This window comes from Aulonocara sp. 'chitande type north' Nkhata Bay, linkage group LG6 (genome assembly GCF_057382095.1).
Source record: "Aulonocara sp. 'chitande type north' Nkhata Bay isolate Kocher_YH1m ecotype deep benthic linkage group LG6, A_spYH_male_GT1.1, whole genome shotgun sequence".
Lineage (NCBI taxonomy): Eukaryota > Metazoa > Chordata > Actinopteri > Cichliformes > Cichlidae > Aulonocara > Aulonocara sp. 'chitande type north' Nkhata Bay.
The window spans coordinates 17047328-17072743 of record NC_141349.1 but is presented as its reverse complement, the minus strand read 5'-3'; the positions used below and the strand labels follow the sequence as shown (position 1 = coordinate 17072743).

Below are 25416 nucleotides of genomic sequence, written 5' to 3'. Positions count from 1 at the left end.
ACATATGGAGAACCCATCAGGCAGCTAAAAGGCCTTACAGCAACACTTCTCTGACGCTTCTTCGCTAGGTCATGGCAAAAGGCATGCTGGTTAGCCAGAGGTGCAGGTTGAAATGGTTGTGTCACACACAATCTATCACACTGTAGGTCATCTGGACCCGAGAGACCGTCATCAGGTGGCAGATTACAATTAGTTGATCTCTGACAGTGACCAAATGACACCACTGAGCAATTATGCTCCAACTGTTGCCTAGGACTGGCAACTTTGTCGGTTTGTGAACCACAGTTCACTCTTTTGAAAGCAGATCGATTTTGCTTTGAGTTTTCTTTCAAACAGTGAGCAATCAGGTGGCCAGGTTTGTGGCAGAAGAAACAGAGCTTTGTTTTGGCTCTTGAAACCACGCCTGTATTGACTTTGTTAGCTGGCACACTCCTAACTCTCAAGACTGACTGTTTCTGTTTGTAGGCTCCACAATTTGCTATTAAATGGCCAGACTTTAAACAAAAAAAACACTTTCGTTTCACACTGGAATGGGACACAAGTACCTCACCCTTTCGGTACTGTGTAGCTGGCACATCACTAACCTTCACTGGGGCATCGCGCCGGTCATACCTACTGACACTGGTTTTATGGACGAGCGCGAACTCATCAGCCAGCGTTGCAGCCTGCTGTAGCGAGGAAACCTTCTGTTCATTAATATATACCGCGATGCGCTCAGCAATGCAGTTCTTAAATTCCTCTATGAGCATTAGTTCCCGGATCGAAGCCAGGTCAGTGGCTTTGCAGGCCGCACACCACCGATCGAAAAGAACACCTTTTTCCCTGGCGAAATCAAGATAGGACTGACCCTGACCTCTTCTCAACCCCCGGAAACGCTGCCTATAGGCTTCTGGGACCAGCTCATAGGCCAGCAGGATAGCCCTTTTCAGCTTGTCATAGTCCAAGCTGTCCTCAGCTGACAACGAGGAACAAACTTCTTGAGCCTTACCCGCCAGCTTACATTGGAGCAAAATGGCCCATGAACCCCGTGGCCAGTGCAAGGCCGTGGCTATTCGTTCAAACGACTCGAAGTAGCTGTCGACCTCAGTGTCACGGAACATCGGAACCAGACGACTGTTTTTCCCTACATCAAACGGGGTGTCCGCCTGACGAATGGAGGCGGTCGGAGGAAGGGAAACCTGCCGGAGTTCCAGCTGTCGCAACCTCACAGCTGTCTCTGCCTCCACCTCCACCTTCCTCAATTCGACCTCCCTAGCCCTAGCCAGTTCCGCGTCCAAACGCCTAAGCTCTAGCTCCCTTTTCAGCTGGAACTCTCTCTCACGCTGCTCCTTCTCCAGCTGGAGACGAGCCAGACGGACACGGAGCTTAGCATCCAGCTTCGAGCCTTCACTTGATTCAATGGAGAGGGGTTCGAAGCGAGGCACTGTCATGGGTTTGTTCTCAGGCAGCCCCTGATCAACAGGTGTCGACACCAATGGACCTACAGCTTGAGCTGGCGCCTGCAGAACGGGCTGAGACGCTGCACCATGCTCACCCTTAAACACTGCAATATCAAAGGTAGCCATTGACTCTAAAACAAAAACTACCTGAGGCTAACAATAACAACAAAGAAGCACCACCTCCAATACACAAATGAGAAAACAGGCGGGAAAAGTGTGGCCACAGGTTAACCAATAAATAAAAATACCACCAACCCTCTCCCCAGACCTGCCTACTAAAATCTTAGCCTAGTTAGCTTCTGGAGTGTACCAGGCTCGAGGCAACTTTAAAGGCTAAGCGTCAAGTGCACAAAGCACCGACAAGCCTACCCCCGACAGGGAACTAATCCCCACCTGGGATTACTCCGAAAATAACAAGGGAAAAATAAAAAATGAGTGCCCGAAGGAGGAGCTTACGCTCAGCTAGACACTCCCCTTTGCTAACTGGAGAGAGAGCGCAGCAGATACAATACAACTAAACAAGCCACCGGCAAACAACTCACTAAAACTCAATTGCTGTTCCTTCCAGTCATATCCCGGACGAGCCCCCACTTTGTTACGTTCCCCCCGAAAGGGTCTAGGCATGTGAGTGAGGGGACCAGTAACAAATGAGTCCAGAACAGAATGAAAGGAAAACAGACCAGTGTTTTCAGTAAATAAAATAGTCTTTATTATAGATCATCTTAACATAAAGAGCCGGCAACGCCGTTTGACCAATAACACTTGGAAAAAGAGAAAAAAGGGTTGCAACAACAAAGAACACAATAACCAAACAAAAACTCCACACCACGAGGAGGTACTTCCAGGGGCCCACAAGCTCACCCTGTCACTAACAGCAGCTGGCTTTACTGCTGCCAAGGCCCACAAGCCCACACTACTCACGCAAAGCAGCTATGCTGTTTCCACAACTCCACACTTTGAGCAGGCTAACCACACACAACGCAGAGACACCAGAGAACACCCCACACCCTGCTCACAGCTCATCCCCAGCTTATATGACCTCCGAGAGGTGATTGCTGACTGGGCCCAGGTGGTAAATGAGTCCAATGAGCAGCAGCTGTGTCCTGGGGAGAGAGAAGAGCAAGAGAGAGACGGGGGGGTGGAGCAAAAGAGGAGGAGGCGGAGAAAAACACCACGCCCACACAAGGGCAGTATCAGGAGGCCCAGCTAGGGCCGTAACAGATAGACTTAAAGTGACCATTTGATATGGCATTTGCACTTTTTCTTAGTTTTCTGTTATGAATAGCTTTCTTTAAAATCTGCTGTTACTGCAGCCAATTAGCTTAGCTTATCTTAGCTTAGCATAAAGGTATGACTGTCTCTCAGCATCCAAATAGCCCCTTTAGTGAAAATTAGGTTTTTCTACTTTCCTGTGGTTTTCAAGCTGATGTTACTGATATTTACAGCTGGAGTTTGGAAGCAGACTGATAGTATGACAAAAATGTAAGAAAATATTTTTGAAAGCACTTTTATTCATTCTCTTGTGGTGAGTTGGTTAAGCATGTAAAGACTCCTAACCACCTGTAAAACCACAACAGCATTTTTGTTTTTTATACAAAAACCTAGAGCCTATTACTTAAGAAAGATGTAAAGATTCTTGCAAGCTAATTGATGTGTTTTCAGAAAGCCAGACTAGCTGTTAACATCTTTCTGAGGGGTATAATACAAACAGATTAATGGATTTGCTTTTTTGAGTATAAAGTTAGGATTAGCTTTTCATCCAGGCTAAATCATCACAGTGATTCATGCCGAATTTATAACCTAGGTGGGAGCAGGTTATGTTCAGAGTTTCCGTTTAAAGGTGGAATCACCACATTTTCACTAATTTCACGTATTATGCTTGTTTTACTGCATGGTACACTAAATCCTAAAATTAATTGTTTTCTGCAATATTGTTCGCTTGTTTTATTTGCAAAAGTGTTGCATTTTACTCTAAAAGTTTTTGGTTGTTTATGGATTTTTTAACATTTTATTATCCTTTTCTCAAATTGTCTCCAGTTGGAGTTGGTGGCACTCGTAGGGATCATTTTGTGTGGAAAAAGAGTTGTGTGATGCTTTTTGTGAGTCTGCACAGAGGCTGAAACAGAAACCCCAGCAAAGCAGAAAAAATTTGATAACTACCAGCATGAAAAGTGTTACCTCTGACTTACCTCAGACAGTTTTCTCAAGCCAGCTAACGCAGTGAAAGCCCAGTTGTGCTGAATTTCATTCATAGTATACTCCTCAGGTCTTTATGCTAAGCTACGCATGATGCTCATGGAAGATTTTCACTGTACATTTCTTCAATTACAACCAAAGATATATTATAACAAACTAACATTATTAAGATGTTTAGAATTGTTCTTCATTAAAATAACACATTGTTTTGATATGAAATACAGTTATTTTAAAACTCAGTCTGAATCATAGGAGTGGTTCATTGTGTTCTGTGAGGATTTATAGCAAATCAGTCACATCAGACAGAAGGCAAGACCATCCCAACCCAACCCAACCATCAGCATCGCTCTGGCTTTCAGCTATGTTCTCAGTGCAGATGTGGCAGATAGCCTGTTTACAATACACCTAGAATATGATCCACCTGGTGACAACTCAAGGAATGACCATCTTCTTTGGATTATGACCCAGTGGATAACAAAAAGCTGCAAAGTGCAACACAGTCTGAAGTTTATAAGCAGGAAAAGCCAGCCTGTTGATTTCCCCAAGGACACGGTACAGCTCTTCCTGGTAGCCATGCATGAGGAAAGAGGCACACTAATCTATTTCACACTTTCCATTTTATTTTTCACTTGCATGTTCTCCTGAAGCAACGACGCCAATAAATAATGCAGTAATGTTAACTCCCCAAACAGGTTGCCCCAGAAATAGCACAGTGTATTCTTGTGTCATTTTAGGTTATTAAGGAAGCTTCTACAACCAGTGGGCTTTGCTGAGATAATCTCCTGCTTTGCTTGAGGCAGCAGAAGACTTTATTTTCAGACCAAAGCCGTTTGTCTCTCGCTTCAGGGGAAATGTCAATTGTTTATTATTACTATTTCCCCTCATATCTCATGTAGTACTTTTTAAACTCCTTACATCACCATGTAACACAGCAAAGCTTAATAGGGGAGTTACTGCTCTTTGTGCATTAATAATGCAGTCTCTTGTTGCACAGAGGGTCATCTTAAGTACACCGGCACCAGCTGTGGGAGGGTCAATGCCTTTACTGGAGAACACTCTGGCAGGATTGATATTGAATTATTCTAATCTGTTTTACAGTTAAGCTGCGCCTCAGGATCCAGATTCTACACCGATTGGGTGGCAAGAGAAACAGATACCTGGGTGCTCTATTGCTGCAGGCGCACTACAAATCATCTGTATCTCTTCCTGATCTCGATCCAGTTTCAAGTTGCAGGGAACCACAGCTTAGGACATTAGTCACAGGAAAAGAAGAAGTAACTCGCTCAGCAAGCTACAGTGCGCCTGCTCCTAGCTCCTCTCTGAGACACGGGGAGAATCTGCGGCAGATTAGTGTGGTTTTAAAAGGAAATGGAGCCTGCAGTGTGCTACTCTGGAGAAAATATGTGGAATTTGGTGAAATCTGTCATAGTGAGGCATTGAGACAGAAGACTGTGTCTTTCATGCCGGTAGGGCACAGGATGCAGAGGCGCGAGTCACTCATCAAGCTTTCATACTGTATGCAGAGTGGCAAAGAAAGAAAGAACAAAAGTGCAGCGTCATTCCTTTGTGTACTTTAAAGCTAGTACTGTTTTTGGTGTATTTAAACAGATTAGCTTTATTAGGCCGTGTCATTTTTAAGTACTTAAAACTTGATACGTTCACTTTTTATATTTGTGTCATATTAACCCTCCTGCCATCCTTTAAAAAACTCACACCCATCACCCTAGGGACCATTCTCAGCCACGCCATAAAAAGACCATATATCCATATTTTATTCCACTTTAAATTAGCCAACCTTGTAAAACTACTTCTCCCTGAAATATTCATGTAAAGTTTTAATTATATTTTCGTTGTTTTAACCCTTCAAATCCCAGTGTTATTACATGAGCGCCCTGTGTTATAAGCCCCAAAAACCAAAAAACGAAACTAAATATTTCCACAAAAAACCAGTTGAAGTAATATGTGATTGTCATTATAAGTAGGCCTTTAGATGGACCAAAGATTGGCACCAACATACATTTTGACCTGCCATTATTTTTTTTGCATTTTTTTGCAATTTAAAAATTAAAACTTCAAGGCCCTGAGTCTTCATTGACATCCAAGAAAAGAAGAAAAAATAAAATCATATGATGATAATTTGGGGTTGAAAAATAGCGTTTATAATGGAAGTCAATGGGCAGAAAATGGTCCCCAGGGTGATGGGTGTGGGGATTTCTGCTGCTCAGCCATTTTAGGCTGATTTAAGGAATTCACACTGGAATATTAACATTGACAGGTAAAAACTATCCTGTGGCAAGTTTGGTTATATTCCACTGAACACAGTGGAAATGGCAGCCATTTAACACATAGCAGTGGCACAAAAAGGTCCCAAGAAGGCAGGAAGGTTAAAATTCTGAAAGTTGTTATAAGCCTGAATTGGAACATAAATTGGATAAAAACGAGATGGATGAATGGATGCAAACATTCTAGGACACACTATTTATGACACAGGTTAGGATACTATACTATCTAATACAACATAAATTAGTCATAAATCATAATAATGTCCTATCGTTTGCATGAACAGGAAAATTAGCTAAAGAGGATAAAACCTTTATATATACCACACTGTAAACATGTTTGTTTCTGCATTTTATCACGAAGATTGTTGGAGATTGATTCTTTGAAACTGGTTCCTCAAGTGGTCTTGAGAGGAAGTGTGGAGTTTGGGATTTCAGCAGCCCATTCCTGCATGTGTCAAACATATAGTTAGCTAAGAATAAACAGCATACCTCTGATGTACAGAGCTTTCAGCTACAGAGATAACAACCCTTTAAAAAAAACTTCAATCTATAATCTGCTCAGTTTTAAAAGTTAATCCCTTACATTAGCCTACTCATGTGCTTACTTGTGTGGGCTGCGCATAATTTTGTGTGGCTGTTTTTTCAAACATTCGTATGTTTACATTTGCATTTGTCTCATTTTTTACTTCCCAAGGCTCCTAATACCTGAACAATCGGATCAACTTCCTTGAAGCACAGGTGCGCGTGTCCTCTGCTGCATACTATCTGTACCGTCCAGTTACCCATAACGCCTCACTCTGCTTATGTTTGCAAAGATGTTTGTGTGTCTGGAGAGGCACAATCCCCTCCCTGCATGCCTACTGACTTCCAGTTTATCTAAAAGTCTCTATGTGTTTGTTATTTTGTTAGGGTTAAGGGTTAGAGAGCTCCACCAGTGCTAACACTGCATCTATAAGGTCTATAAGGCACGAATACCTGCCCCCAAGCAAGCCGGACTGCAAACAGTTTTGTGAGATCAAAGCAGAGGAACCAGGCCTGGACATCACCTGACCTGAATTCAATTAAAGCTTTACAGGCAGATGAGAGGGGAGGCTAAACGAGATGGGGCTGTTTCACAACATTGTTTCAGACAAAACCGATGGAGAGAGAGAGGAAAGACAAGCAGAAGGAAGTCAGATGACACTTGCTCTTTGGGGAGAAATCTCAATCTTTTTCCCTCCATTCTCTCTCTTTCTCTCTGTACACTGGCAGACACACACTAGGCCCATAGGTCTCATTCGTTTACTCAGCCTGTGGGCATATGCGACTTTAATGAGCCGGTGCTGAATGGACATTAGGCAGAGATTCTCATGCTGGACCGCTCTCTGCTCGGGCTTTTTTTTTTTTTTGGCAGCCACTTCACAGCATGGTGTCGAGTTCAGTTGTTAACCACATGTTCAGAGACATTTGCCTCGTTTTAAACGCGTGTTCGCGAAGGTCACGAGAACACAATTAATAAACAGGACGAGCTGAGGAGGTGGACGCTCACACTGTGGACAGAATAAACACCGCAACGCTCCGCTGTGCATGCACTGAATAGGAGAGGAGTCCATGACGTCAGAGCTGAAGGTGGCAAGGTCAGGTCCTGGGTGCCCTCGCGGAGAGCTGATGTCCTTACTGGAAAAACTCTCCAACAAATTCAGAGTGCATTTGTCGCAGAGGAAATGCTTCAAATGCTATGTTTGTTTGTTTTTTATTGTAAGGAACTGTGCTCGATCAGGAAATCTGCAACAGACAATTTGAATTAAATCATTACGCTAAGTTGGATTTATGTGCGTAACAAATAACTAGATAAGCACAGAGCCCAAAACAAACAAACTGAGAATCACACAGACATCACTTTCACCGTCAGCTGTTGTTGGTGTGTGATCCCCCCACCCCACTCTCGTCTAGCTCGTACCGCTACTTTTCCGAAGGGGAGAGCAGCAGGCAAGAAAATCGCCAGTCATTTCTCTTCTCGTGCGCTCTTCTATAAGATTGCGATTTTTCCCGATATCACCTGAAGGCATCAGCAGCATGCCGGCACCTGAACCGTTGTGGAGTGGAGCAGCGAGGCAAACCATAGCCCATAGCTTTTTTCTTTTCTTTTCTCCTGCAATAAGCCACCATGTGTGATGCCTCCGAGCATATCGGAGCTGAAGGCAATAAAACTGTGAGAATAAGCTGAAGAGGAGAAAAGTAGCGGATTGCCATCAGCAGAAGCTCCCTCCCGCCTCATCTGAGAGATCCTCGCAAAAGAGATTTAGAAAGAAAAAAAGGGAAAAAAACGAACAGATTTATGTGAAGGGAAGTTTGGGAACGACAACCAGCGCTGGTTAAGCTGGTCTGGTGAGTAGTCTCGAATCGTATTTCAAGAGCATGGCACATGGTTTGATTTGATTTTTTTTTTCTTTCAAGCGACTCTTGAAACTTTGGACTGAACTCAAAGCACTTTTCTTTTAGTAAGCGCTAAAAAAGTGAGTATTTTGTCTGACTTGTGCCAAAAAAAAGAACCAAACGCGCAATTACGCACGCTCACAATCGCGCGCATTGGGTAGTAGTAGTAAGTAGGTTGCATGTTGACAAGTTGTCAAGCTCCATGCAGCACAGGCTTTTTTTTCCTGCAGGCGCACCAGCTGGAGCTCTGCAGTCCGGGCAAGAGCAGTGAGACAGCGCCATCAATCGCATGGCAGCCACACTCCTCTGTGCGTAAAGTGCAGCTTTGGTCTGAGAGGAGCAACGTGTGTGATGATGAGAGGGGTGGTGGTGGCGGGGGTGGGGGTGATAGGATCAGCGCCTTCGTAGCCAGTGTACCAACACTATCAGTCACCCTGCTCTAATGCCCAAACACAGACCCCGGGACGCACTGCTGGCCACTTTATTTCCAGCCGTACCCGGGATATTAAAAAAAACAATAACACTAGTGAGAGTAATGAGAAGATCATCTCAAGAACTGATGTTTAAAATGCAATAACACACGCGAGGATTATTATTATTATTTATTTATTTATATTTTTTGCATTTGCACGTTTTATTAGCTCATTTGTCATCATCTGGGAATACCTGAACTGAGATTTCATTACCAAAATAAGGTTTGTCCACATTCTTACGCTGACAGCTGGATTATGATATAAAGGCTAAGTCAGATTCTACAGCAGAAAGTGAATATGAAACATTTGTTTGTTAATCATTAGCCAGAAGGCCATGCACAAAATAACCTGTAACCTAATAAGGCTTGGTCCTTTATAAGGATGTCTCCCACCTCAAAAAAAAAAAAAAAAAGGAAAAAAAAGGGGGTGGGGGGCATTAATTTGTCTTGCTGTAAATAAAAGGAGAATACAGAAACGAGGGGGTGGGATCCATTAGGACTCACACCTCATGAGCCCAGTAGCCTTAATGCTTCCAAACAGCAATTTGGGATAAATTATATAATTATACTGGGATTTGATTTTCTACTCGTGTAGCCACAATCAGAACACCGTGGAAAGTGAACGTTTGGGGGTTGGAAAGTTTTGAATAATTTTAGCTGAAAGGAATAAGAATACTACAAAAAAGGGGGGGCAGGTTACCTTGGGGCTGAAGTGGTAACTGCTGAATGAAAATTAAAGCGATTCCGCGGAAAGGACCAGGGTTCAGCCTTTCTGGAAATATTTCATATGAGAATACAAGGCGAACCGCATTAAATCAAATCAAATCAAAAGGGTCGCGGGTTCAGAGCGGAAAAGGTCCTATCCTGCTGCCAGCCCGGTAAGTAGATCCGGACGTGCGCAGCGCGGAGAGATACCAGGCAAGTGGAGTGTGGGAGAGAAAGGAAAGGAAAGCAGTGAGGGAAAAGAGTGAGCTTGCCTGCTGGTGGCAGATGGGGTAACGGAGAGGAGAAAAGTCCACGTAATACCATGCCGAGATTTGGACTACATAAACTACATGCAAAACCCCCAAATCTCCGAATTTAATATTAAAAGAGGTACGTAAGTTGTTGTGTTTTTACTCAGTGGGCTTTTTTTGATGGTCAGCGATGTTTAAGCGTCTGCATCTCTGTAACGTGGAAAAAAAAAGTTAGGTCTGCTATTGTGAGGTGCGAAAGAAAAGCAACCGCTGGCTACTTTGGGTGATTCTTTGGAGAACTTTTCGATACAAAGTGAATGTCGAACGTCGTTTTTGATGACGTACGCACACACTTTGTGCTGTTTTGTGTTGGGAATACGTATCTTTTTTCCTACTAACCCCCCAGCAAATCTCTGCTAAGTGCACGTCTGCCATCGTTTCGAAGTGAATGGCTGTAGTTGGGGGATGGGGTTAGACGTGAAATAGTCTCGAGGCACCTAACTCATTTTTTTTGAAACATTTGAACTTTTTTTTTTTTTCAAAATGAAAAACGGCTCGCTGCCGAGAGCATTCAGAGAAACGGAATTTAAACAAATGGATACTCTTCTGTATCGTAAAGAAAAAGGGGAAAAAAGAGCCAGAATTTTAAGTTTTAGTTACAGTTTCTTTTTTTTTTGCAGCAGTTGTCTGCAAGCAGATGGTTCTTTTGTACCTGCGGGTTATAGTTTTAGATTAAAGGTGATTGGGGCTCAAACCCTGTCATTTATTAACCCCGCATAAAACATTAATAATTAAACTAGTGGGGCTGTTTTGTCACGCCAAAAGTAAATATATATACCGGTATATATATATTTGTTTTTTTACAACGTGCGCACACATAGCAGCGTCTTGCTTTTTATTTGTCTTTGTGGACTCCCACACGGAGCCGGGGACGTTGTAAAGCAGTTGTAAACGAATGAATGCGCAATTTGAAAGCACTTTCTCAGTCATCTGGCCTTCGAGTTTAATTCTGATTGTACTTCGACGAGATTATACAGAGATTATTTTATTTACCACACACCTTTGCCATCATCATCTTTTTTTGCTGCATTTCTGCACGAGTGAAAGTCCAGCATCATTTTGTAGTTACGAGATTGTTCGTAGTGCTCGTGTAGTAATATGTTAATGAGTATAATCAGATTTCTATATGTCTAATGTGCAACCCAAAAATGTAAATTATAGCACTGCAGTTTTCAAAGAAGCCCGAGCTTTTTTCTTTTTTCTTTAGCTCATTATGAGGAGGTTTTGTGACATTTGCGTGTTCAGAAGGGCACCCATGGAAGGCATCTGGCATTGTCACCTGACTGACTGATCTGCTTCATCTTATTTCCACATGAAACCTGTTTAGTCTTTGTCACACTTATCATCACTTGTCATGATATTTAAAGGAGTCTGGGAAAAAAATTGTGCCACAAATAATGTTGTTTTCAGCATTATAGCGGTTTTCCAGCCTACTTAGATGAAGACTGATGGTTGAAAATAAAAATTTCCCCTTAAATGTTATTGTAGGATCCCAATGAAATGTTTCTGCAGGATTATCGGTCTAAAATCCTTTTTTTCTCTCCCTCTCAGGTGGTTCGGTGAAGATCACGGTACGATAATGGGGAAGCACTGGGTTCCACTGCTTGTGCTGCTCCAGCAGCTCCTCTGTGGCTGTGCAGGGAACCAAAGGATGGCGAGGGCCACCTCCATGCAGTTCACACATTCTCTTTACAATGCCACCATATATGAGAACTCTGCTGCTAAGACTTACTTAGAAAGTCACACCAAAATGGGAATCTTTATCACAGACCCAGAGTGGGACATACGGTACAAAATCATCTCTGGAGACAATGAGAACCTATTCAAAGCAGAGGACTATCTGCTGGGAGATTTCAGTTTTTTGCGAATAAGGACCAAAGGAGGCAGCACTGCCATTCTGAACCGGGAGGTTAAAGACCACTACGTGCTGACTATTAAAGCTTCTGAGAGAAACACCAATTTGGAGTGTCGCACTCGAGTGAAGGTACAGGTACTGGACACCAATGACCTCAGGCCTCTCTTCTCACCCACGTCCTATAGCATCGCTCTGCCAGAGAACACGGCAATCCGCACAAGCGTGGCCAAAGTCACGGCAACTGATGCAGACATCGGTACAAATGGAGAATACTACTATAGTTTCCGGGAATGGACAGACATGTTTGCAGTACATCCAACCAGCGGTGTGGTGACACTGACGGGCAAACTAGATTACTCTGAGACGAAGCTGTACGAGTTGGAGATCCTTGCCGTGGACAGAGGGATGAAGCTGTACGGGAGCAGTGGTTTCAGTAGCATGGCCAGACTTACAGTCAGGGTGGAGCAGGCCAATGAGCACGCACCTGTAATTACTGCAGTAACCTTGGCCCCCTCTGATGCAGACCATGACCCCACTTATGCCATTGTGACAGTGGAGGACAAAGATCAAGGACCAAATGGAGAAATAGCATCACTGAGCATTGTGGCTGGTGACCCTCTTCAACAGTTCAAGGCTGTAAGAACCAACCCCGGGAGCAGGGAGTATAAAATAAAAGCAGTCAAAGATGTCGACTGGGATAGCCAACCTTTTGGATACAACCTCACTTTACAGGCAAAGGACAAAGGCAGCCCCCCTCAATTTTCATCAGCTAAATTGGTACATGTCACTTCTCCACAGTTCAAAGTGGGCCCTGCTGTATTTGAAAAGGCCATTTACAGAGTCAATCTGAGTGAATTCGCCCCCCTTCACACACCTGTCACTATGGTAACAGCTGTGCCAAAGTATCCACAACTAAAATATGCTTTTAGGCACAAATCTGACAAGAACAGATTCACCATCAATCCAGATACTGGCTTAATCAGCACCGCAGGGCCAATCAATGCTGACATTTCCTCACAATTTCAGTTGGATGTGATTACAAGTGACAAAAAAGCAACAACCAAAGTGATTGTTGATGTGATTGATGTAAATAACAATGCACCTGAATTCCAGCAGACATCTTACAAAGCCAGTGTTGATGAGAATGTACCCATAGGGACTAGTGTGGTGACTGTTAAAGCCACTGATCTAGACAAAGGGGAGAATGGCTATGTGACCTACAGCATTACCAATGTGAATCCTCAGCCGTTTGTCATTGACTACTTCTCTGGTGTCATCAGTACCTCGGAGGTCCTAGATTATGAGCTCATGCCCAGGATTTACAATCTTAAAGTCAGAGCATCAGACTGGGGATCCCCATTCCGGAGAGAGGTGGAAGCATCAGTCATTATAACGTTAAACAACCTGAATGACAATAAGCCTTTGTTTGAAAATGTGGACTGTGAAGTGACTGTGCCGAGAGATCACGGCGTGGGAGAGCAGATAACAACAGCATCTGCCATTGATGCTGATGAACTGCAGCTAGTACGGTACAATATTAAAGCTGGGAATGATCTTGACCTGTTTGAGCTGAACCCAAACTCTGGCATGCTTTCACTGAAGCACTCACTGAGCGAGGGAGAGGCAGCTAAGGTCTCGTTTCATAGTTTACAAATCGTTGCATCTGATGGCGAACATGAGACTCAGCCAATGATTATGAACATAACTGTCATCACGGCGCGCAAGCCCGTCCAGTTAAAGTGCGTGGAAACAGGAGTCGCTACTATGCTGGCTGAAAAGCTGCTTCAGGGCAGCAAAATCCACACGCAGAATGAGCCGGATGACAACTTCATGGACTTTCACTCAGTCAACCGGTACACTCCTCAGTTCTCAGAGTCTTTTCCAAGTGTTATTGAAGTCAAAGAAGATCTCCCTGTCGGGGCCCGGATTGTCCATTTAAATGCCACAGACTCAGATAGTGGCTTTAATGGGAAGCTAGTGTATGTTATTTCAGGAGGAGATGCAGAAAGCCACTTCATAGTAGATATGGAAACTGGTTGGCTTTTGGTTTACTCTCCTCTTGACCGGGAAACAGCAGATCACTACACCCTCAACATTACAGTTTATGATCTCGGGATACCACAGAAATCCTCATCGCGTCTCTTGGATGTTAAAATCTTAGACACCAATGACAATAGCCCCCAGTTTTTGCAAGAATCTTATTCTGTTGAAATAACTGAGAGTACACCTGTTGGGACTGAAATCATCCAGGTGGATTCAACAGATAAGGATCGAGGTGACAATGGAATCGTCAAGTACTCAATTTTGGGAGGCACAGATCATTTTGCAATCAATGAAAATACCGGTGTGGTGACAGTGACAAAGCCACTGGATCGCGAGCTCCATCCATTTTATGTCTTGAAGATTGCGGCACGTGACCAGGCAGGAAATGAGCCTCAGCTGGTGTCCACAGTTCCCCTCAAAATCACCTTGGAAGATGTGAATGATAATCCACCCAAATTCTTCCCTCCTAATTACCGTGTAAAAGTGAGGGAGGACCTTCCAATCGGTACAGTAATCATGTGGCTGGAGGCTCATGACCCCGATATTGGGCCTTCCAGTCAGGTACGATACAGCCTTATTGATAATGGAGACGGGAATTTCGAAGTAGACAAACTCAGCGGTGCGCTGCGAATTGTTCAGAATCTAGATTATGAGACAAAACAGGTGTATAATCTTACTGCAAAAGCTAAAGACAAAGGGAAGCCCATATCTTTGTCATCAACCTGCTTTATCGAGGTGGACGTGGTGGACGTGAATGAGAATCTTTACAGGCCTATGTTCCGATCGTTTGTGGAAAAGGGATTTATAAAAGAGGATGCGGTCATTGGGACTTCAGTGATGAGTGTAACAGCTGAAGATGAAGACAGAGGCCGAGATGGAGAGATTCGATACTCCATCCGAGATGGGTCTGGCCTGGGGGTATTCTCCATTGATGAGGAAACTGGTGAGTCTCTTTATTCGCTAGATCTATGTGAAGCTTGTGTTGAAAGACCTGCATAAGGAAAGTATTATGCAGCTACAGTTTATTCAGTCATGTTCCACTGTGTGGAATAATGAACTAAGGGAGTCTTCTAAGAGACGGGTGAAGTTCCCTTTTTCAGTCATTTTTCTTCTTTTGGAGATTTTATGGCAGGAACAGATGGACTAGCTCTCTCTTAGACCTGTGTGGACATTCAGAAGTAGGTGCTGGTGTACAAGGAACACACATGGATTCATAATAAAATGGGTTGCATTTGGAAAACGGTCAAATCTGTTTGACCCAAATCTAAAATGTTAAGCATATATATTTTCAGTATAGTACCAATGGCACGGATTTGCTTGTGGATTTCCTATCATGCTGCAGAAAATATGTTAATACACTCTCAGCTGCCCAGAATGAGTCCAACAGCTGACTCAAATTAGCACAAAATAAGCAGTCTGGGATTCTTGGAGTTCCTACACCAAACACAGCAATCACCTGGGTTGGATGTTTGTGCCTGGCTTCTCTGCATTCCTTTTAAAAGTTAGTAACAACATTTTTGACTTGCTTAATGTGACTTAAATCCCCATTTGAAATTACATTTCTCTCTGCACTTTACATATTTAATGACTAAATGAGGCAGTGAAACGTAATGCATAATGCAGCGATTTTCCTTGGCACATGTAACCTCAAAAGTTTATAGGTTTCTTAAGAAAGCTGGAAACGTGATCTATCAGTCTGCTGCTGACTTTTACTGTTGAGAAAGAGGTTTATATCTTTAGGTTAATGTTTAGTAAGAAAGAATTAGATATATGTGAAGTATTCAGTGAGCTGACAGGAAGTCTCCACAGTGAACCTGTTGGGAAATACCTTCGTCTGCCTCGTAAATTTAGCATGAGAAGATGAGCCGTTATGAAGGATGCAACCTTCAGGGCAGTTTGTCAGTTGCTGTGTTTGCGATTGTTTCTGAGGTAGTGGTTGGATGTCTCATTTTAATAAGATTTTTGCTTTATGAAGACAGATGCTGGGATATTTAAAGCTTGAACTAGTGACTGTGCACTTTCATGGATGCATGAAGGAGTTTTCATTGAGTTACTTCCTGTTTTGGTACTTCTATATTAAATGAATCTGGATGCATATCATGGATTTTAAATGGGTTAATGCCTTACCAGCTTTTCACCAGAGTGTACGGTCTGTGAGAATATTTAACAAATATAGCAAGAAAAGTCATTCATGAGCATGCATACATTCTCTAATACCAATTACTTGGACATTTGTTTAGTGATTTCATGCTGTAAGAAAAAACATTGCACAATGATCAGGCCATCAGTCATTAGTACATCCAAATTACTCCTCTCCTATTGTAATAATGGTCATATAAAGGCAGTTTTGTGGGAATTTTGCAGGATCGTTTATATGATTTGAACTTTTTTTAGGTGTAAAATGTCATCACTTTATCATTATTCAGTTCGACATATGCATTGAATTTCATCACATTTATTGTATGAATTTTCTGAATATAGCAAAAAAAGTTTTTGTGAAGTTAAGGTAACATCAACTTTTAACCACCAGCTTTTAATCATTTCAGTACATTGAATTTAAATCTAAAACTGTGCGTCCATGAGTTGAGTCATGTTCTGAAACTTCAGAGATCACAGTGACCTTGACCTTTAACTGCTGGCATCTAATCTGTTCATTGCTGAGTCCAAGGCAGTTTTTGTGCCAAATCTGAAAGAAATCCCTCCATCCATCCCACCGAAAAGGCCCTACACCTTAGTACTGTGATACTACTAATATTACTGTTGATGGCGCCGCATGCAGACCTGTGACTGGCGTCTACGTCTGCCTTTAAAATCCCATGTAGGGCACAGATTCTGGGAGCCTGGTTTGATCTTCTACTTAATCCCTGAGGCCTATATTAAGTGATTATCAGGAGGTGCAATGATAGGATTGTCCTGGGCTGGGTCCTGTTATTATGGATTACATCTGAGGTCAGTAGACAACTAAATAGAGCCAAGGTGGTAATGCCGCTCCTATGATTTCACTAGATGAAGGGTGTGGTGTGCTAAAGCTACCATATGCGTTTAAAATATTGTGCCTCCAAAAGGAAAATATAAGCACGGGTGCGTCCCCACTATATACTCTTCTGCAGCTGCATGTTGTGAATTTTAACCAGGCTGTTTTAAAATCGTTTAAAATTAGAAAACAAGTGAAAAAGTGGTGTGGGGAAAACTGCCAGGAGCCGCACACCTCTAGTTTTGAAATTTGTTTTTCTCAGTGGGAAGTAGTGAAGGCAGAAGTGTTTTTGCGTTTTACTTGATGCTTGTGTTGCTGAACTTGGGCATGTGTTTGTTAAGAGTACATCAATCACAGTCTTGATCTGCATTGCATTGTTTTGCTCGTTCCATCACCACATGTGTAAAACCCAATGATTTTTTCTTATAGTAACATCCACAGGAAGACTGTTATGTGGGTCACATAGTGTTGCTGTGTAAAGCATAGCACTCTGTAGTGGTTGGGCTAGTCGACAGTGAGTGACTCTTGAAGAGTAGGAGTATCTAACAAATCCAAACAAAGGATGTATTGAGACTTTGAGAGTGACATTCATAAACCATCCAAGGAACAAACAAATTATTTGTTTCAGGCACAGATAAAGTTAAAAAAAAAAGCTGTCCATTGTTGCTGTTTATTGAACACCATCTTGTCCTCATTTACATCAACTCAAAGTAGGAGGAAACCTCCCATGCAAGCCACGTCGTCTTCTTCTATTATGGTTGCTTTCTGTTGGACTGAGGGAGTCCATGGCAACTGTTTGTCCAGACATTCTCTGTGTTATTAAAAGCTCTGTGGTCACTGGATGAGTGCCATCTTAATTTAAACATACCCTCATGAAGGCTCATTCCTGGGTCTTTTCCCATTCTGCACAACAAATCCATTGCTCATCAGTTTAACTGGAAACTTTGCTGATAGTGACGTGATTTTTAACTAGAAAGGACTAAGAGCAAAATAACTCAGCTTTAGGGCTGTGGGATATGACCAAAATCTCATATACATATAGACATTTATCGTCCTGACAACGGTATCACAAAAATTTTACATTTTCTGTAAATTCTGTGAATCTCGGGCAGCTTGACTTGCGTGAAGTGTTTTCAGCTGTTGGAGTTTTCTTGAAAAAGGTGGCTAGCTACTGTTTTACATGTTGTGGCTCCAGAGGCCAGCTGGTATTACAATTTTGTGGCAAATGGCTCATGCAGTGACTTAGTTTTTTATGTATTTTACAGGTTTGTCTTTAAAAAGGCTTTGCAGTTAGTACTCTAAAAAGACTGAAAGCAATTTGAAGAGAGGCTGCCACTCCTGAGCTTTAATTCCTCAGCTGATAATATGGCTGTGGAGAAATCCACTGGGGAAGTGCGTGTGTGTCATAGGAATTTGTTAGGATTATACCTCTTCAAATTTCACACTCATCACAAATTGATGAGTTTCCAAATAAGCCTGTGCCTTTTATAGAGCAAACCTAGCTGGCACTTCTGTCCTTAAGAAAGGCTAACAATCATTATAATCTTCATACAAGCAGCTGTAGAAACAGTTACATACTGTTGAGGTGAAAAGACATATAAATTCATATGAGGTCAACTTCCAGTCCTAGTTCAAACAGACTAGCAATAAAGCTATGCTTATCTTGATGAACCTGTGCAAGTCTCCACTCCTCCAAGCACACCTGACTCAACCTGACACACCTAGGCAAGGGTTTTTTTTTATTGCCAGTGAGTAATCGTCTTAATTTTCCTCTGTCTGCAACAATCGAAGAAGAAGGCAGTTTCAGAAAAGACAGAGGTAAATGAGTAATGAGCAATCTTCACAGGAGTCCTTTTCCAGCACCTTTAATGAACCACTGTGTAACTGAGTCTCATGCTGTGGGATTCAGTATTTATTGGTGAAAGTCTTTATGATGGTTTGAATGTAAGAGTTTGGAAGAAGTGACTAGCACAACTTTGGAATCTGCAGTCACTTCTGTGAGCGCTAAGTTGACATCTGTGACATTTGTGCTATTTTGAAAACTCAGGGTTATGGTAGGCGTTTTGACTTCTGATAACTTAGGCCCTGGAGGGTAAAGGTTACCAAACAGGGTGAATAAAGTAGCCTGAGACAATTGAATTGAGTTAGTCTAATACGGAGAAAATTGTAACCTTTCAGAATAGATCTACTGATTCTGGCATTGGGAGCGACAGGCTACCTGTGGAAAACAGGGGGTTTTAAAAACACCCCTGCATTTTCATAACTTTGGCATTGCCCGGCTTAATGATGACTGCTAGCTTAATTAATGTTTACATTTACTGAACTCTTACTCAGAGCCGGCTCCAGACTGATTGACAGTATGCCGAAGAAGTTGTTCTTGTGCCTGCTTTTTGTTAAAACGGAGGCAATGACTTTAGTTCAGCAAAGTTTTCTGTTTTTTAATAGCTTATGCAGCAGGGAGGGATTATGTACCAGGTCAAGTCTAAATAATTGAAAAGGAACATGCTTGCAACAGGCTAAGACGGCTATAGTTAAAGCTATACTAAGAACCCTATATAATAATCACTATTTATCTCCTGTAGATAGCCAGTGTCTTTAGTGGTAGTATGTATTTTGGGCCATGTATTTTGGGAATATAGATGGAAGATGGAAGTGAACATTTTGATAGGGTAATATAGTTAATAATAACAAAAATTTAAATATTTTACTCCTTTCATTTAAAGTGGACTCTGTCACTGTATGCAGGCATGTAAGAGTTAAACTTTCTTTAAACATAACGCCTTTTTTTGTGCATTGTCAATGTGTTAGTAAACCAAACCATAACCCAAAAGGAACTGTGATTGAAGAGTGTGTCTTTGGTGGCTTTGATGAAGCTCTAGACAGGCCTTACCTTGAAAATCTACTCCAAGGAAGATGTGTCTCTGCTTGAAGTTAAATTGTGCAATGTACAAGTTAACCGAAGCAGTGTGTTGAGTCTACATGAGGCGCAGATGCTGATTGTATAATGTATGCATTGCCCTTTCTTGTTGGATAAAATATGCATTGCCCTTTCACTTGAAGCTGTTTGCAGCCTGTACTGTGAAAGGGTTCTTTGTGAAGGCAAATGAAACAGTTTGATGCATAATGACAAAGTCCTGTTCCATTAGCACAAAAAGTTGCCAGCGCTTCACTTCTTTTTCCATCATGATAAAATAAACAGGTCCTTAACCAGAATAAAAAGATCTACTCTTGTACGTGTTTATGCTCTGGATTTTGGCTTCTAGTTTAGTTTTAAAAGTGCAAACTGTTACCCTCTCACACCTTTAAAAAAAAAACTTTTTAAAGCCTATATGTTTGAGATAAAAGTTAGACTGCTAAGTGGCACATGATCCCAAATAGTCTTTGCTTGAGTGCTGTTACTCTGGAGATGGGACCAAGAATGTGCAGCGGGACAAAGTTGATTGTAGGTTACTAAATTAAAAACACACTTTCCCTCGTTAAAAGTATGTTGTTCTCTCAGTCCATTAAATCTTTTTAAAGAAACCTTGAGCTGCCTTGCGCACAGGACATGCTTCATTGTGTGTTTATTCATGTCACGCTAAGACTCGTGAATTAGATCTTTACTTTAGACCTTTTGATGTATTTTAGTTTTCACATTTTTCACTTTGTCTTTAAATAGTGGCCCCCATGGTATACTTTGAAGTCCAGCACAACACCAGTATTGCATTTGTTCAATTTAATAAAAAGTAATGGATTTCCTTGTATGGGTATAGCTACTTTAAAGTCACAGATGCTGAACACAACCACTGTTCCAAAGATCAGTGTAAAGCATAAAGGACTACGAAAACGAGCGATATTTTGAAGCCGTTTGCATCCTTCCTGCAGACACATGTGAACATTTTCAGCATCAGGCTTGCTGTGCTAAATTATTCAAATGCTCTTAGACTTTTTTAAGTTTTAGTATCTGTTTTAGGCCTTTATAGCCAATTTGATTCTACCTGACAAGACCGACCATTAGGGCTGCACGATTAATCGTTAGAAAATTGCGATCTCGATTCATACTTATGTGCGATCTCATTTCCAAATGACAACGATTTTTAAAAAAAGGAAAAAAAAGATGACGATTGTACCGCATTTTGATCCGGGACGTGATCTGCATGAAAACAAGCTCTCACTCTTCCTGCTCAACAAATGACAAGGGCGGAGCCTTATACCACGTGATACAGAAGCTGTGCCGTGTGATGCTAAAATTAGCAGGGAAAAAACAACGGAGAGCACGTCAGGGATGACGAGAAAGTGACAGGAGAAAATCCGTCCCGGTCTCCACCCAAACATCAATAACGGGAACCTTATACAGCGCTTCCCTAGACCCGTCGAACTCCCGCAGGCACAAAGAAATTACGGAGGCTATCACTTATCACCTGACCAAAGATATGGCTCCCATCAACACTGAGCAAAACGAGGGATTTAGGAAAATGATCAACAACCTAGATAAACGCTACACAGTGCCGTCCCGCAACTATTTTTCTATTGTTGCACTACCTGCTCTATACACGCAGTGTCAAGCAACGGTGGAGACAGAATTTCAAGCAGTACAACATTTTGCGGCAACAACAAAACGTGAGACATTTGTTGTTTTTATGTTTATTTATTGTTTTTATGTTCAGTCTCAACTCTTACGAAGTTGATGTGCAGTTAATAAGTGCAATAAATATTTATACTGGAAAAGAAAATCGTGAGAGAATCGTGATCTCAATTCTAAGCAAGAAAATCGTGATTCTCATTTTATGCAAAATCGTGCAGCCCTACCGACCATTGATATACTTGAGTTTAGGGAATTGGGGCTTACAACAGGACTTTAACATTCTCAATAAAGTTTGTAAGGTCATTTTTTGGTCTGACAATTTATTTGACTATTACATATAATTATAGTGCTGACTATCATTTTTGTATTGATTGCCAGCACAGAAATGAGAAGAAATATATAACTGTAGGAGCTGCAGGCGTGAATCATCAGTCATTCTTTGAGGTGTAGTTACCAACACACAGATGCAGCCTTGTGAAGGGCGGCTGTTAAAAGGTATATGGATAGGAGGATGTGCTCATGTTTCACTCTAACAGCTATCCAAATAGGGCAGGGAGCCTTGTAGGAAAGGAAATAAAGGCTTGGTTCATGCAGTATTAGTACATTGTCTCTCTCAGATTTCCCATTATCACTGCAGAGTTGTTCCAAGCTAAAGATCCAGACATTTAGAAGGAAATGCAAGGAGACAGTGGCATAACTTTGTTGTTGTTAAAACCATAAGAAGGCACTGATTTTTCTTTTTAGGTTAGGTTATGTAAAATGAAAATATGGGAAACTAGTTGCTGTGATAGCATATACAATGATAATCTGGGTAGAAATAGATAAATACACCTCCACAGATGTAGATGTAGAGCCTCGTGATGTATAGAAATGAATGGAGATGGTGTCATTGTTATCAGAGGAACAGGCAGATAGCTAGTAGGTATAGTAGCTGATCCTAAACAATACTGTGATATTGAATCAAGGAATATTGCTCTGAGGTCTTTTTGAAAGGCCTTTGAAATAACAATGTTCCCACTAACAATGAAAGCTTTATATCATCTGCTACATCCCAAAAGCTATCTCAGCTGGAATTAATAGACATTTTTTTTAAATGGGAAGAGAAAAATCAATTCAGGTACATATTGCAGATATATAACAAAAGTATCAAAAGATTTTCCCCATCTTAAACATACAACTGAATGATTTTCATGTTTTCTTGATGATTTTTCTTTAGACAATGTTTTCTTTTTTTCTATTTTTACGTCTAAAGAAGTTCTGAAGTCATACCGTCTCCTATATAAAACCATATCCGTCTAACAAACTTCTCCTTAAGCCAGCTGTGGGCAGGAATTTTTCGAGTTCTACAAGTAATTGCACCTTCAGTGATGCATGAAGTAAAATGAATCGGTTCCTCAATAGGTTGTATTAGTTTGTCTGGTATGTTGAATGAGATAAAAAGCATATATTATTTATGTGATGATGTGACACCCTGATAAGCTGTGAGACCTTTCGCAATTATGATGACTGAGAATCTTTGTGAGTCATGTCTGCTTATAACAATGTTATGTAAATGTATTTTATGTGTGCAATTATTGGAAAGATTAGCATGTCAAAGTTTTAACCACAGTCGCTTATTTCTTATTGAATTTAACTATGAACTGCAAGAAAAGTTAGTATTATTATAGTATACATGATAAAATTGTGATAAAATAGTTTAGTAGGTAATAGGTTACATCTTACTATGCAGTAATAATAGAATAGGTAATTTTAGTAAACCACAACTATGAACTATAAGTCAAACTAAACTCTGACTTACAGAACTTTGACGTTTTTCATATTTCAGGCATTTTTAGCATTAAGGCTTAGCATCCTTAAAACAGATCTTGACTACAGATGTCTGGGAACTTTGGGATGATCTGATATCAAGAGAAAGCTTAGTTTGGGACTCTTTTATTACTCTAGACCCAACAAGGAGGTAGTGGAATTTGAAGCATTTTGCCAGGACTGTGGAAAGAGAAGGGATGGTGGGGGTAGGGGGCACTGTGAAAGTTTATGTAAGCTTGGGAGCTCAAGGCCTGAGAAGGCTGAGGAATGTGGGGTAGAGGTGAGACAAATTAATGTATCTAGTTCAAAGCAAACCCCGACTTTTCAGCTGCAGAATAAACGAGGAAGTGGTTCCTGTTTGCTGTTCACAACAAACATTTCAGGTCGTTGATGGTCAAATGCAAACTACAAGAGTCAGGTCAAACATGTGCGAAGAAATCAGCAGTTTCCAACAGCTTTTCCAAAGCAGATTACTCCCCTCTTCATTCAGTGGCTAACTCTGTCTTTTCAGAGAATTCTTATTGAATAGATTCATCGGGTATCTGCACAGGATGTTGATTTAGCAGTGATTTCGATACACAAAATACCCGCTGGTCTCGATAGCTGAAAGTCTTTTGGCTGTCTCAACACTCGACCACACTGCCACTGTGCTCAGATAGCTTTGAAGAACAAAGCCAGAGGGAAGAGAAAAGAGCAAGGGGAAAAAAAGCGGAAAGCAAATCTGGCAGAGGCTGTTGCACAGTCTGTTTTCTTTCTTGTGGCCCAAGGGCAGGTTTTACTTCTGCCTTACTGGGTATGTCAGGTATATGGAATGGGTGTGGCGACTAAATTCTTCAGATTCATTTTTCATGTGCTTTGTTTGAAGCTTTTCACCCAAGGCCATAGCAGAGAACTTTCTTTATCTGCTGTTTCAGAAATTAAAGGTCAAGCCTAGTCAGTTTTCTTTTTAAATAAATACGAAGAAAAACTGTTTACTGTTGCAGTAACTGTAAAAGTGTGGCCTCTAACCCTTGCAGGATCCTCTTTAAAGTTTGTTTATCTTTTAAATATGATGTTAGAGTGTGTTTTTGTTGGTAACTACAAGGTGAAGATCTGGGAGCAAAATGTATGACCCGGGTGAAAGTGGAATTGCTCTGTTACTTTTTTGTCTGCCACTTGTATAGATAGGCAATCACCCATGGGCATCTCTTTGGCTCAAGTACAAAAGATGGCTCATACTTTCCCAATTGTCTGTTCTTTTCTCTGCTGCTTTGTCTTTTGATGTTCATGTGCATGTGCAAACATGACCTTTCCTCTGCCACACCTCCTCTCCTCACACCAACCTCTTTTTCATTTTACTCTTTAACATTTGCTTTGTAATGTTTTCCTTTCTATTACTGTCCTTAGCAGATGTCTAAAGCATGCATCCCACTATGCTTTGGCGTTTCTGCTCAGGATGCCTCACATAAGTGTTCGCATTTCTTATTTATGGCAAACATTTGCAATTTCCTGCATGTTTTCTTCAAGTAGCGGTGCATTGACATTTCTGAGCTTTAGTGCTCTTATAAATTAGTCATTCATGGTATTTTAATAAATTATGTACTAATTTATTATAATCATTTTACATCTGTTTTTAGGGTATTGTTTAATTTTTCAAAAAGTTTCCCTCCTCTGTGTTGTCAGCTTTAAGTCATTATATATGCTACAATGGGCTCATCTACTTTGCATTCTAGATTTGCTGCCCAAAGTTGTCTTTGCCTGGATTCTCAGCTTTGGGAGCTACCTATTTTCCCTTGCCTGAATACCCCTTCTTATTACAAGCCTTAAGCTGAGAGAGCTGTAATGATGACTAATGACAAGAGAGGATCCCAGAAGGAAAAGGCAGGGAAGCTAAAGTAAAGCGGGGCGTGAGAATAAATTAGCTGTACACCCCCAAACTCCCCGCCCATGGTAAATTTGAGAGTTTTTGTGACAAGTCATTTTGGGTATTATCTCTATTTGGAGGTATCTTATATTACCCAAGGTAAGAAATATGTCTGCTCTCAGTAACACTTACTTCACCAGCACATTGTGTGTGAAGAAAGGCAACAGCAGCACAGAGAGAGCCTATTTAAACTACTTCATAGCGCTGGGTGATGTTTACTTTAAGTTATAATGTGTACATTGAAGGCTTTCAGTAGAAAGCAACATTAGTGTGGTGTTAGTGAGATGTGGGAGGGGATTAATGATCAAGGCTCTGGCCTCAACATCTTGATGGGCATCCGGCAATGACCAAACCGTTTGAACCTTTGAAATTTGCATTTATGATTATATGGAGGCTTCTTATCGGGACCACCAGGAAGTGTAGTCCAAAATGAGTAACCAACCTGATAATG

General features: G+C 41.5%; 1 protein-coding gene across 10 annotated transcripts in view; it reads left to right on the top strand.

Moving 5' to 3' along the window:
• The first annotated feature begins 7899 nt into the window (after positions 1 to 7899).
• fat1a (FAT atypical cadherin 1a) overlaps positions 7900 to 25416 on the top strand; it is a 79814-nt gene continuing 62297 nt past the window's right edge. For 5 of the 10 annotated variants that reach the window (XR_015129859.1, XR_015129860.1, XR_015129857.1 and 2 more), the window contains exons 1-2: positions 9486 to 9899; positions 11372 to 14661. Coding sequence is in view for 5 of the 10 variants with exons in the window: in XM_086295291.1 (XP_086151417.1) it covers positions 11400 to 14661 (3262 nt within the window). In the remaining 5 variants the exon portion in view is untranslated. Of the gene's footprint in view, positions 8285 to 9485; positions 9900 to 11371; positions 14662 to 25416 lie in introns of those variants that run through there. The other 5 variants (XM_086295294.1, XM_086295293.1, XM_086295292.1 and 2 more) reach the window with 3 other exon arrangements.